We start from the raw sequence: 13773 nt of genomic DNA, 5'->3' as shown, positions 1-13773 counted from the left end.
CCCCTCATGGCTAACGCTACAGTCCAGGCACACTCCGCAATCCCGGGGGACGGGAATCGAGTGAGAAATGGCCCAGAGAAGCAGTGGGACGTCGCCTGAGTCCCCAAGGAGCAGCTCTGACACTGCTGTCCCTCCCGTGGCGCAGGGAGGTGGCCGGGCACCACTTGGCACCGAGGATTACACCGGGATGCGGCACGGGCATTTCCTCGGTGCCCAAAGCACGCTGCCCGCAGCAGCCTCCGCTGCAGCCCACCAGACCTCGTGAGTGGCCAGGAATGAAAAATCTGATAAGCAAACTGGTTCCACACACTCCCTGCCTGGAGAAGGACAGAGACTTAGTGATGTCAAATAATTACATCCAACAACGAAAAAAAAAAATACCCCAGAAAACTAAACTCAAAGAGTCCTAACAGCTGCTCCATTTGGTCTGCACAGCGATGCCACCAGGACCGATTTCCTCTCTCCGTACATGATTCGTGTTTCCCAGCAGCACACGTGACGCACGCAGGGCTCCGGCCGCGGACACGCGACGTTTGAGTGATTTCTGGGGACACCGGAGCCCGACCTGGCCTGGCTTTCATCGCTTACCGGGCACCAGTTACCCGTCGGCCTCTGGGCAAGTCTCACTCCACAAGATGTTTGAGGTAGCTAGCAGAACTAGTCTTCCATAGGATTAGTAACGGTGGGATGTCGCACATGACTAAAGGAGATGACCTGCAGTTCGAAGAACGGGGGCTTCCTTCCTCAGCGGGGCGAGCGGAGGGGCTGCTCCTGTGCAAGAGCCAGCGGCAGCGAGCAGCAGCCGACACACCCGAGCCCCAAGGAGGGGTCCTCGCGTGGACTGCTGCTGCAGCGCAGCGGTAATTTTACCCGTCAAGTATTTCTAAAGTGACTCTCCATCTGTGCAGGCTGGTCCTGAGGGAATTAACTCTCGCGGGTGTTTCTGGCTCTCGTGAGCTGGCCTTGTTGAAGGAAGGAGTGCCGCTGGGACCTCAAACGGCCGCAGCACCCTCGCAAGCAGAAAATATTGTTGTTTGATTTGTTCCACGTATCTTCCAACGCAACGCTCAGGTGTTCCCCACCTGATCGAGGGGTCAGCAGATTTCCTCACCACGGTGGGTTATTAGACAAGCCTGGCCAGGACGCGATGGGGTCTCAGAGATGCCATGCTCTCTTCATCCAGTGTCTTGGTCAACAAACTTTGTCAGTGAAGTGAAGAGCTCCTTGGGAATCCCGCCTGGCTCGCCAGCTTGATTCCCTTCTCTCCGTCCTCTTCACCGTGTATCTCCAAATGCAAGGGGTCAGCTCCAGCATCGAGTAATGAGTGAGCTCAGCTGCTGTTTGCAATTCCTCTCACTGGGCTGCAGGAGACATACCTGGTAATCTCCCAGGAAGGTCAGCTTGGGAAAACTGTACGCATCAGCCAGCAGACACGAGAGTCTGAGGAATGGTAAAGCATTTTGGATCACTGGAGGCTTCTCTAATTTGCTTTCTGTAGTGGTATCCAAGCTTTTGATTCCTTCGACAATTCAGGAAAGCTCCTAAAATCCAGCGGACAGATGGTTCACAACCCCACCATGTGCAAAATCAATGCTCAGACAAGTTTCTCTCCAGGGACACCAGCAGTTCGGATCTCTCCTGTTGTCATTTCTCCGTCACCCCCGAAACTGCTGCCCTATTTCCTAGTCTAACCACAGGCTGGCTGGCTCTCCCACCCCAGCTGTCGATGTGGCACTTCTTGTCTGGGGGTCCGAGTTCTGCAGGACCGATGAGGAGCACGTTTGCTGGAACCGCTTTGGCTGCGGTGGCCGCAGGGCTAACGTTTCTCTCGGATGCCTGGGCTGGTGAGTGAGGAACGCTCCCGCCCGCGGGTGCCTCCGGGGCTCCTTGCGGCTGGGGCTGCCGGGGCGCTGGCGCGACGGTCGCGGGCTGGGCCGTCGCGGGCTGTTGGAGTGCAGCCAGGGCTTTCTGGCGGTCGTGTATTTTCTCGTGGCGCAAGAGGTGAGTTTTGCGGGTGAAGCATTTCTTGCAGGCGGCGCAGCAATACGGCCTGTCCTGCGTGTGGGTTTGCAGGTGCCGCTGAAGGGAAAAGGTGCAAGAGAGACTCTTTTTGCAAAGACTGCATTTCAGCACGGACTTCCTACGAGACTTAGGACTCTGCTTTCGGGAGAAACACGCGCTGGACAGGCTCCCTCGGTCCAGCTCCTCCTTGGGCTGGCCCAGCCAGGTTCCCCCAGCGTACGTCCCTTTGCCCGGGCTGTGGGCACCTCCACAGAAAGGCCCGCAGAACTTCCTCCTCGGCCGGATCCTCAGCTCTGGGTGGACGTTCCCCCAGACCTTGGCCCCAAAGGCCCTGTCTTTTATGTGGATGCTCTGGTGAAGGTCCAGGTGGCGTTTGTCCGCAAAGCTGATCTCGCACATCGTGCATTCGTAGGGCCCCTCTTTGGCGTGGCTCCGCTGGTGGATGATGAGGTTGATTTTCAGACGGAAACGCTTCCCGCACTCGGTGCAAGGGTGCGACCACTCGCGCACGTAGCCGCGCCGACAGTTGCCCATCAGCAGGCTGCTGCTCGCGCACCTGCTCGGCTTCTTCTTGCTCTTGGCTTTGGCCTGCTCGCTTTTGGGGCACTTCTGGATCTCCGGGCCAGGAGAGGGTGCAGAAACCTCTGGCAACACCTCGGGCTTCTCTTCCTTCAACTTGACGTTTTCAGGAGAAGCCCCTTCACGCGCCATTTCATTTTCCATTAAAAAGCCTTCCTCTGAAACGGAACAATACAGCCATTGGTCATTCACACTTCCCAGGACAAACCCAGGTTGTGGTTAAGTCCCAGAGCACCGAGCCAGCTTTTACCAATAAAGCAGCTACCAACAAATCTGAGAACACGGTTTGGAAAGGTGGAGGTGCCACCACAGCGTCCTGCCCGCACGCCCTAAGGAACCCAACGTGGTCTGGGGGGGCAGATCTCTTGCTCCCAGGAAGAACCAGGCCGTGGTCTGCTGCAGCGCCATCAGGGCCGGCGGCACAAAAGGATCCACCTCTAAAACCATGACACCAACGACGGCCACGAGACGTACCAGGAAAAAAGATCATTGAAGAGTACTTCAGGCTCTTCACTTCTGTTGAGCTTAGGACTGCCAGCAAACTCCAAACATTGCAGGCAAACCGGCTCCCATGAGGGCTGTGCAGTGCCGAGGGCTGTGGCGAACTCTCCGCACCCGCGCTGCAGCCAGCCCTGCAGCCAGGCCATTCAGCCGGCGTAAGCCATGCCCAGAACCCGTGCTGTTTAACTCCGCGCACCAGTGCCAGAGACAGGTTCCGAGTCCCGGGAAGAGGAAACTGCTCTGCGCGTTAGCTTGGCAAAGCTTCGGGATCAGAACAGAGGGTGTCTGCAGACAGCCGCCCCCCCTTCCTACACCCCCTGCTCCCTCTGTTTCTGGCACGGAGAAGAGGGCCGTGCCACGGGAAGCATTAGGCAACCCGAGCTCAAGGCCAGCTCTACCATAATGCAGCAGAGCTGGAGGAAGGAAGCATGCTACTGCTACCAGCTGTCCCCCAATTTCTGATAGAAGGAACCCCAATTTCTGATAGAAGGAACCCCAACTGGACTATTGCTTTTTCCTCAAAGGTGATAGGGCTGAAACGCCCAACACCAGCTCCCTCCCTTGCTTGGTGATAAAAGAGAGGCCCGAAACTTTCTTCTCCCTCCCCATTTGAAGCACGTTAGCGAGTTGGGAGCTTCTTCCTGCCTGCAGGACCCCACGTCTCCCCTGCACAGGGTTACTCACCAGCACTGGACTCAGCTGGGTCCTCTTCCATCTCTGTCTCAGGCTGACGTTTCCTGCGCTGCTCCTCTTTTTGCGCACTCAGGGACATGACATTCATCACCAGGATGGGGAGTTCTGTTTGCAGAGGAAAGAAGAGCAATTTTAAACACCTGTGGAGAGCTCACATCTTCCTGCTTTAGTGTGACGCTGATCAGAGATGTGTTGGAAATGTGCAGAAGAGCCAGAGAAAGCTGCGGCTCGAGAAGCCATGACATGTTGTGCCAGGGGAGGTATAGTATACATTGGATATTAGGAAAAATTCCTTCACCAAAAGGGTTGTCAAGCACTGGAACAGGCTGCCCAGGGAAGCGATTGAGTCAACATCCCTGGGGTCTTTAAGAGATGTGTAGACGTGGCACTTAGAGACATGGTTTAGTGGCATACTTGGCAGTGTTAGGTTTATGGTTGGACTTGATCTTAAAAGGTCTTTTCCAGCGTCAGTGATCTATGATTCTATGGAAAGCACGTGAGGCTTTAGAAGGAACTGGAGTGAAGCCGCGCACAAGGACCAAAAGCAGAAGGAGGGCTGGGAGGAAAGGTGCCGCGTGCTGTCACCTCTGCAGAGCAGCCTCATCCCTCCTAAACCCTCCCCACCAACTCTACAGGTAGTATTCCCGTATCGCCTTGTGTTCAGGCCCTCGATCCCCTTCCATTTTCCCTGGCAGCACCTTGACAACGGACCCCAAGGCTTCCACTTCCGCTTTTCCCTGGCGATGCTCCTCTTAAGCACGGTGACTTGCCGTGCCCTCTCCCACAGACACTGCTGGGAGACCTCCTGAGAAAACTGGGACAGGAATGGCCCGGGGAAGCAAGTCCTCCTGGCACCCATGTAACCTACCTGTGCCAGCTTCCATGGGGACTTTATCTTCTCCCAAAGCCTCTTCCTTCTGGTCCATCTCTTTTGGTGTCTGCGGGGGCTCCTGGCCATCCCGGACGCCTGTCTGTGGGGGCTCCTGGCCGTCTTTGATGCAGAGCTCTTCACCCCTCTCGATCCGGGAGGGGACGTCAGGCTTGGACACGGCGTGTTCTGCTCACGGGGCAGAGGACAGGGTGGTTTATTAGGAACTGGCTGCACCTTTATTCTGTCGAACTCTCAGAGCGACCCCTCTCTCCCTCACCCCAGAGCTAGCAGGCAGCGCAGACAGACACAAAGAAATGATCCATGCTCTAACGGGAAAGGTGGTGCTGCTCTCTTGGCCCTGCGGCAGGATCCACCCGTGAGCACAGCTGTGGCTCAAGTACAGAGAGAATCTAAATAGCAGAACATGAACTAAAATCTCAAAGGCGAGGGGCAGCCTCTGTGTAACATCTTTTTCCTCTCTTCCCAGGACTGCTTGACAAACCAACCCCCAAACACACCCTCAGGGCTTGTATAGCTTCTGGGAAACATCCGCCAAAGGACAGAGCCTGCCCTGCCCTCTGCCCCCCGCTAGCACTCACCCGGCCTCTCCGGGGGCTTCTTTAGTCCCCAGCTCCTCAGCCCTGCAGGAAAGAGCTCTCGATCACAGCTCTGCCCACACATTTCTCCTTCTCTTGGCTCTGTCAGGGTCTGCCCATCCCTTTCCAGCGTCTCCCACCTTCTTGCCCAGCCTTCGCACTCTTAACAATTGATTTTTCCAACTCTCCCATGCCCTGCCCCAAGGCTCTCCTGACCGCCTCTCCTCCCCTAGCACTAGCAGAGCCGCTCCAGCCTCCTCTTCCTCCCACTGCAGGTTCCCAGGTTCCTCCCTTCCCACCGCGTCTCCTCTCTCACCAAGGCAAGCAGGAGTGCCTTTGGAAGCCCTAGGGCTCATGCATGCAACCAGGTGAAGAAGGAGTGCCGAACTGCACAGAAACAGGACTGGAAGGAGTCGCAAGAGGTCTGTCCCACCGCTCCAGACTCCATCCCAGCCCCTCCTGACAGGCTTTGTCTGGTTTGCTCCATGGGATTCATCTGACCAAGCATAAACGTTCCTCTTGGAAGAAAGATTCAAGGTACTCCGTGGAGGTTTAGTCAATACAGTCAACAGACCCTCAGAGCAGTTCATTTCTAACAAAGACGCTGCTGGGACACCTCCTGACAAAGCTGAGACAGGAACTGCCACCTCCTCCTGGTACCCACCTAACTTACCTGTGTCAGCTTCCATGGGGACTTCATCTTCTCCCAAAGCCTCTTCCATCGGGTCTGTCTCTTCTGGTGTCTGCGGGGGCTCCTGACCTTCTCTGGTACACGCCTGCGGGAGCTCCTGACCGTCTCCGATACGTGTCAGCAGGGGCTCCTGGCCGTCTTTGATGCAGAGCTCTTCACCCCTCTCGATCCGGGAGAGGATGTCAGGCTTGGACACGGCGTAGTCTGCTCATGGGGCAGAGGACAGGGTGGTTTATTAGGAACTGGCTGCACCTTTATTCTGTCGAACTCTCAGAGCGACCCCTCTCTCCCTCACCCCAGAGCTAGCAGGCAGCGCAGACAGACACAAAGAAATGATCCATGCTCTAACGGGAAAGGTGGTGCTGCTCTCTTGGCCCTGCGGCAGGATCCACCCGTGAGCACAGCTGTGGCTCAAGTACAGAGAGAATCTAAATAGCAGAACATGAACTAAAATCTTAAAGGAGAGGAAAAGGCTTTGTCTTTAACGTTTTCCTCCCATTTCAACTTTAGCAGTGATTTGAAGAGCATCTCTTCTGAGCCATCGTTCTGGAGTAGGGACAGAAAACTTCCCGCTCTGTAGAGGCGTCTGTGTCACATGGACCACGAGAGGAACAGGTTTGTTCCCTTTCTACCAAATACTGTTGAGAAAAGCGAAGCCTCAACTTCGGTAGCAGTACAGGCCAGCACGTTACTAGTCATGCCCAAGAAACGGCTTTTGGCGGGGAATATCTTACAGCCCAAATCGTCCAAGAAGATGCTGGGCGCCCTTAGAAAGACCGAGCACAATTAAGTCAGTTCTTTACCGAGGTACATGGAAACGTCCCTGTCATTTTACATAACTAAGACAGAAAACAAGAACTAGTTCAAGATGGAGTTATTAAACTTGACCCCGAGAATTCCTGAATTGCCCTGGAAGATCACAATGGTTCCCTGACCCTGGAATCCACTTACCCACTCATTAGGAAGAGCATCTCATGTGGGTACTTTTTATAATTGATACTGCTTGTATTACTATCGCTACTATTATTTACCACAGATCTCTCTTACATTGTTTATCGCTTTACAAGCAGGAAGGAGGAAAAACGCGTGGGTCTGACTGCCCAGGAGAGGTTCTGCTAGCTACAGGCGTCCAGCCCCACCGAACCAGACCATCAGTGGGGCCGCGGTGGGAAGCGGACCAGCCTACCCGCAAGAGAAGCTCATCCGGAGGCGCAAACCCTGTGCCTTACCCAGGGAGATCAGCGTCTCGTAGTTCCCCCTCATCACAGCCCTGTACAGGTCCTTCTGCCAGCGGTCCAGTCTCTCCCACTCCTGCTCGTTGAAGTACACTGAAACGTCATCGAACGTGACGGGTACCTGGAATCACAAGTATGACGCGCTTGGTGACTTCTGATGCGGTTAGACAAGGGGAAACCACGCACGTGCAAGTGAGCGCTTGGCTTTGGTTGCCGGAGCTCAGGGCAGGCAGAGAGCAAAGCGTGCCTGGCCAGATCAGGGCTTGTGAGCGGCAAGCCCGGGGCTCGCAGGTGCTCAGCCACCCGAGCCCACTGCTAAGATCGCTCTGGCATTGCCTAAACCCCCTCCACAGCCACGGCGGTGGCACTGGTGCTTCCAGGTGCCAGCCCGGATGCCGTTACCTTGGGGACTTCGCCTCGGGAGCCGGGGGGCAGCCGCAGGATCCAGAAATTCCGATTTTTCAGGAGGTTCTCCACGTTGTCCAGCCGCTGCTGGAGGTGCCCGTAGCCCTGCAGGAGGCTGCCCAGGGTGGCCAGGTTGCTGCCCAGCTCCCCGACCAGGTTCTCGCAGGCCAACAGCCTCCGCTCGGCCCTCTCCGTCCGGCTCCGCAGCTCCTGCAGCTGCTGGGCCTCCGCCTGCCCCGCCGCGGCCCGCGGCCCCATGGCCTGCACCGCCTTGCGCCGGGGGGTGCCCGAGTCCTGGGGGGGAGGCGAGAGGTGATGGGCAGTGGGGGGGGAGGCCCTGGCCCGGGCCAAAGGATGGTCGGGGCCCAGGGACCCGCTTGTGGGCCCCCCCAAGGGAACCCCCCAGACCCCACATCCCCCAGGGGACCCACCAGACCCTGGCTGCCCCCTCCTCCCTCCCCCAGGACCGGCACCCCAAGGGGACCCCCCAGACCCACATCCCCCAGGACCAGCACCCCAAGGGGACCCCCCAGCCCCCCATCCCCCAGGACCAGCACCCCAAGGGGAACCCCCAGACCCCCATCCCCCAGGACCAGCACCCCAAGGGGACCCCCCAGACCCCCATCCCCCAGGACCAGCACCCCAAGGGGACCCCCAGCCCCCCAGCCCCCAGGACCAGCACCCCAAGGGGACCCCCAGCCCCCCATCCCCCAGGACCAGCACCCTAAGGGGACCCCCCAGCCCCCCATCCCCCAGGACCAGCACCCCAAGGGGACCCCCCAGCCCCCCATCCCCCAGGACCAGCACCCCAAGGGGACCCCCAGCCCCCCATCCCCCAGGACCAGCACCCCAAGGGGACCCCCAACCCCAGGACCAGCACCCCTGGGGGGGATCCCCAGCCCCGCTTTCCCCGGGAGCGGCACTCCTCCGGGCCCCCCCTCCCAGGCCCCCATCCGCCGGGACCGGCACGCCGGGGGGATCCCCCCCATCCCCCTGAACCCGCACCCCTGGGGTCCCCCCGGCTCCCCCGGGCTGTGGGGCCGCGGGCTCCGCGGCCGGCGGGGCCCGTACTGGCGCTGGGCCCGGGCAGGCCCGGCCGGCGGGGCCCTGCGCTCTCCGGGCCCTGTCCCGGCCCCGCCCGGCCCGGCGCGGCCCTCACCTGAGCGGGGCCCCGGCGGGACATGGCCGCCGCCACCACCGGCCCCCCGCGCCCTGCGGCAGCGGCGCCCGCCGGGCCGCCAGGAGGCGCCGCCTGCAGGGGCGGGGCCTGGCGGAGGGTGGGGCGCCCCCTGGCGGTCGGGAGGAGGCGGGGCGGGGCCGTGACCCCGGGGCGGGGCGGGCGACCCCGGTGCCACCCACGCCCGGACCCATAGACTGCTCCGGACCCCATAGGCTGTCCCGGGGTCCCGGTGCCACCGATCCCAGACCGCCCGGTGCCACCGACCCCCGCGCCCCATAGACTGTCCCGGTACCGCGGTGGCACCCACCCCCCGCACCCCATAGACTCCCTCGGGAGCCGCAGTGCCACCGACCCCCCGACCCCATAGACTTCCCCGGTGCCACCGACCCCCGCGCCCCATAGACTGTCCCGGTACCGCGGTGGCACCCACCCCCCGCACCCCATAGACTCCCCCGGGAGCCGCAGTGCCACCGACCCCCCGACCCCATAGACTTCCCCGGTGCCACCGACCCCCGCGCCCCATAGACTGTCCCGGTACCGCGGTGGCACCCACCCCCCGCACCCCATAGACTCCCCCGGGAGCCGCAGTGCCACCGACCCCCCGACCCCATAGACTTCCCCGCTGCCACCGACCCCCGCGCCCCATAGACTGTCCCGGTACCGCGGTGGCACCCACCCCCCGCACCCCACAGACTCCCCCGGGAGCCGCAGTGCCACCGACCCCCCGACCCCATAGACTTCCCCGCTGCCACCGACCCCCCGCACCCCACTGGATGTCCCGGCCCCCCCGGTGCCACCGAGCCCAGCCCCGCAGCCCCCGCCGGACCCCCCGTACCGACCCCCCCGGTGCCCCCGTAGCCCACAGCCCCGCGGGACCCCCACCCCTCCGCACGGACCCCCCGGGCCGGGGGCTTTGCCCGGGCTCGGGCTGAGCCCCCCCACCGGCACCGGCACCGGCACCGGCACGGGCAGGGGCAGGGGCACGGGCTCTGCCCCGCCGCGGGCGGAGCGGGAGCACCGGCGGGGGCTGCCGGGCGCCGGGGTGCCGCTCCGAGCCGGGCGGGGGGGCGGGCGGCGGCTCCAGCCCTGCTCCGCCGGGAAGAGGGACCGGGGCTGCTCTGCCGCTGTCCGCCGCCCCGGAGCGGGCACCGGACCCGCGGGACCCCGCCATGGCCGCGCCTCGGCAGGTTGGACCGGGGGAGCGGCGGGACGGGGGAGCAGCGGGGAGGGGGGAGAGCAACGGGGATGGGGGAGCACCAGGGAGGGGGAGAGCACCGGGGAGGGGAAGAGCACCGGGGACGGGGGAGCACCGGGGATGGGGGAGCACCGGGGAGGGGGGGAGCACCGGGGAGGGGGAGCACCGGGGATGGGGGAGAGCACCGGGGATGGGGGAGAGCACCGGGGAGGGGGGGAGCACCGGGGAGGGGGAGAGCACCGGGGAGGGGGGGAGCACCGGGGATGGGGGAGAGCACCGGGGAGGGGGGGAGCACCGGGACGGGGGGGGGGAGCACCGGGGAGGGGAAGAGCACCGGGGACGGGGGAGCACCGGGGAGGGGGAGAGCACCGGGGAGGGGGAGAGCACCGGGACAGGGGAGCACCGGGACGGGGGAGCACCGGGGAGGGGGGGAGCACCGGGACGGGGGGGAGCACCGGGGAGGGGAAGAGCACCGGGACGGGGGAGCACCGGGGAAGGGGAGAGCACCGGGGAGGGGGAGAGCACCAGGACGGGGGAGCAATGGGACGGGGGGGGAGCACCGGGGAGGGGAAGAGCACCGGGGAGGGGGAGAGCACCGGGGAGGGGAAGAGCACCAGGGACGGGAGAGAGCACCGGGGAGGGGGAGAGCACCGGGGAGGGGGAGCACCAGGGAGGGGGAGAGCACCGGGGAGGGGAGCACCCCCGGAGCAGTTTAGGGAGGGGGCCCGCCCAGCGGCGTGGGGCTGGGGCGCTGCTGGCTCTGCCTGTGGCTGCCCGTCCCGGGGGTCACCGTCCGTCCCACCGGGGTGGCCCTGGGCACGGCGGGAGCGGGGCCCCCCGAGGAGCGGGGCCCAAACGCTCCCCCGGGACGCTGGGTGCTGCCGGGCTGGCCCCCACCTCGGGCGAGCAAAGAGGGGGGGCAGCCCCGGACTTGGGGGGGCCGCTGTGATCTGGGGGCTGGTCCTCACCCCCCCTGCTCGGCGCAGGGCGAGGGCCGGGGTGTGTGGCAGAGCTGGTGGCCGTCAGGTCTGTCCCCACATGGACCCAAGGAGCTCCAGGGGACCCCCGGCCCCCCCGAGGGGTCCCCTCCCCGGGCCGGAGGGGTTTAAGCACCCCCACGTGAATAGTCGGTGCGTGGGCTGAGCCTGGTTTTGCCACGCTGGAGGGGCGAGCTGCCGGGGGGGCCGGTGGCAAAGCCCGGCTTCGCCCGTGGCCGCGCACACCTCCCGCTCGGAGGACGCGGGGAGGGGGTGTCCCCGTCCCTTGGGAGGGGAGCTGGGAGCAGCACAGGGGCCGACGCCGCAGGGGGGCTGCGAACCGTCTCCCTCCGGCGCTGCTCAACGCAGCGTTGTCTTGGCAAATCCCTGCACGGTTGATGTCAGCGGGACGGGCACGGTGGCACGGAGCCGGCAACGACCATCGCGTGTGGCGTCGGGCCCCCGCCCAGCCGGCGCGGGGAGGGAAAGGTCGGGCGAATCCCGGGGTGTCAGGGCGGGTTATCTCCTGTCCTCCCCGACGGAGCGTGAAGCGCACAGGGACCTGCCGGCAAGCGTGCCGGCAAGCGTGCCGGGATGCCTTCGCCTCCATGCCCGCGTGGGACGGGCGCAGCAGCACGCCCTTTCCCAGCCATGTGCCAGCCCCGGAGCCCGGCGCGGCCGCTCGCACCCGCTGGGCCCGGCTGGGGGTCCTGCCGCCACCCGGCACGGCTCTGCGAGGGGCTCGGGCGCTCCGGGTGCTCCTGGGGATGGTGGCTTCGTCCTGTCCCCGGCACCCGCTGGCTTCTGCTCGCCGTCTCCCCTGGCAGGCCAGCTCTGCTCCTCAGCCCCACGGCGTGTCCCCGCAGCGTCAGCAAGCGCATCCCCGTGCCCCACAGACACGTGTGGTTTATTCCCGGCTCTGCTGCCCTGGCAGGAGGTGGGCAGGGACCCCCCGGTCGCGTCCCCGCAGGCGCCGGTGACATTCGAGGACGTGGCGGTCCAGTTCTCGGCGGAGGAGTGGGAGCTGCTGGAGGAATGGCAGCGGGAGCTGCACCGGGAGGTGACGGAGGGGACGTCCCGGCTGCTGGCCTCCCTCGGTAGGGCCCTGCCCCGGTGCTCGTCCCAGCCAGAGTGGGGGGACCACAGGGGTCCCGCTTCTCCGGCCAGGGAGACCTCGGGGTGCAGCGGCTGGGGGGGCTGCCCTTCCCGGCGCCCCCACCTCCCCTGTCCCCAGGGCCCCCCAGCAGCCCGGCCCTCGGCGCCCTGGTGCGGCTGGTGAAGGAGATCCCCGAGTTTCTCTTCGGTGGCCCCAAGGCTGGCGCAGAGCCGCGTGCCTCCAGCAGCAGGAAAGCGGCAGCGGGCTCCAAGAGGACGGGCGCAAGCGGTAAGCACCGGGGCTGTGCCGGGTGGGCGAGAGCCCGGTCCTGCCCTGCCGGGCACCAGCGACACGGGGACTCTGCCTTGGTGCCTGCCGGTGCACGGTGGCATGAGGGTGCTGGAGGTGAAGCCGCCTTGCAGCCCACGCCGGCACCGGCAGCACCGTCAGGGACCCCGGTGCCGGGGGCTGGTGGAGCCTCGCGGTGAAGCCGGGGATGGTGCATACAGTGGGTGAGCCACGGGGCTGGGGACCCTGACACGGGGGCGAGGGGGTGCGGGTGTTTGGTACCAGGGATCTGGGTGTCCCCCTGCTCCCGGCTGCGTCCGGGGATGCCCGGCTGCTCGGGGTGGGGTCGAGGACTGGAATTTGCTTTTGCAGTTAAAAGGCAGGCACCGGCGGAGAGCTGCCCGCTCCGCAGCCTGGGGGAGCTGGCGGTGAGGGGGTCCGCTCCCCCTGCCCCCCCTGGGCCCCTGGCGAGCGGGTCCCGCGCCCCCGGGGAGAGGCAGCGGGGAGAGCCCGGTGGTCGTCAGTCTCTGCCCGGGAGACGCTCGCTCAGAGGTGTGGCACAGCACGGTACGGCATTGTGCCTGCGCCTTGGCATGGCAAGGCATGGCACGGTATCGAGCGCATGCCACGGCACAGCATGGCATGGTACTGTGCACGCACCACGGCACAGCATGGTATGGTGTGGCACGGTGTGACGCAGCGTGGCACAGCAAGACATGGCACCTTGCAGCACGGCACAGCATGGCATGGCAGAGCGTGGCACGGCATGGCGCAGCAGGGCTTGGCACCGGTCCCTGCAGAGGCAGTGGGATGGAGCTGCTGGACCCTGCGCTCGCTGGGGTTCAGGTACCACCCCGTGTCCCTCGTGGGTGGGTGCCAGGGATGTGCTCTGCACCCTGGGGTGGTGGCAGCACTCGGGGTGCTGGTGCCGAGCCCACCAAGCAGGGGTGGGTGCCGGGCATGCACCCACTCACTGCGGCTCCAGGGCTGTGCCAGGGGGTCTTGGGCACGGGGGTGGGATGAGCCGGGTCCCGTCAGCTCTTGCCCTGTGTGTGCCCCGCAGGCCCCTCGCCAGCCGAGTCACCGGCAGCCGCTGCCCGCCGCTGCCCGCAATCTGGGGATGGTGCCGGCTGCCCTGGCTCCGTGGACGGCATCTCCTCCGGCAGCAGCACCGCCGGGGAGGCAGCGCCCTGGGCTGCCGGCTGGGGCCAGGGCCAGAACGGTGGGCTCTGCTGCAGCCCCGTGCCGCCGGCTGGTGAGGTCTCACAGGGATCCCGGGGAGTCTCAGGGGGTCCCGGGCAGTCCTGCGGGACACAGTGCCGGAGCTGGGGCTGCGCAGTGGGAATGGCTGTGCCGGGGTGTGTGGTGCCGGCAGCACCGGGCCGTGGCGCCAGGCAGGGATGACCCCATGGCTGCATGTCCCCTCTCCCGCATGGCCTGTGGC

General features: G+C 64.5%; 1 protein-coding gene across 1 annotated transcript; it reads right to left on the bottom strand.

Moving 5' to 3' along the window:
- Positions 1-839: 839 nt before the first annotated feature.
- Positions 840-8776, bottom strand: LOC104264976 (zinc finger protein 777-like). The gene is made up of 8 exons (XM_059818458.1): positions 8753-8776; positions 7591-7887; positions 7183-7309; positions 6056-6157; positions 5936-6022; positions 4664-4852; positions 3787-3900; positions 840-2759 (listed from the first exon to the last, which is right to left on the bottom strand). The coding sequence occupies exons 1-8, from the start codon at positions 8774-8776 to the stop codon at positions 1645-1647; spliced, it is 2055 nt and encodes a 684-aa protein (XP_059674441.1). The 3' UTR covers positions 840-1644.
- Positions 8777-13773: the final 4997 nt, after the last annotated feature.

The sequence above is a fragment of the Gavia stellata genome, chromosome 6 (assembly GCF_030936135.1).
Source record: "Gavia stellata isolate bGavSte3 chromosome 6, bGavSte3.hap2, whole genome shotgun sequence".
NCBI classification, from domain to species: Eukaryota; Metazoa; Chordata; class Aves; order Gaviiformes; family Gaviidae; genus Gavia; species Gavia stellata.
This window is presented reverse-complemented; position numbering and strand designations above follow the sequence as displayed.

Coding starts and splice junctions, on each gene's coding strand:
- LOC104264976 (XM_059818458.1), bottom strand. CDS start 8,776: ATGTCCCGCCGGGGCCCCGCTCAG. Junction 6,158..7,182: donor CGAGACGCTGATCTCCCTGG/GTAAGGCACAGG, acceptor CCCCATGAGCAG/ACTACGCCGTGTCCAAGCCT. Junction 4,853..5,935: donor CCCCATGGAAGCTGACACAG/GTAAGTTAGGTG, acceptor CCCCGTGAGCAG/AACACGCCGTGTCCAAGCCT.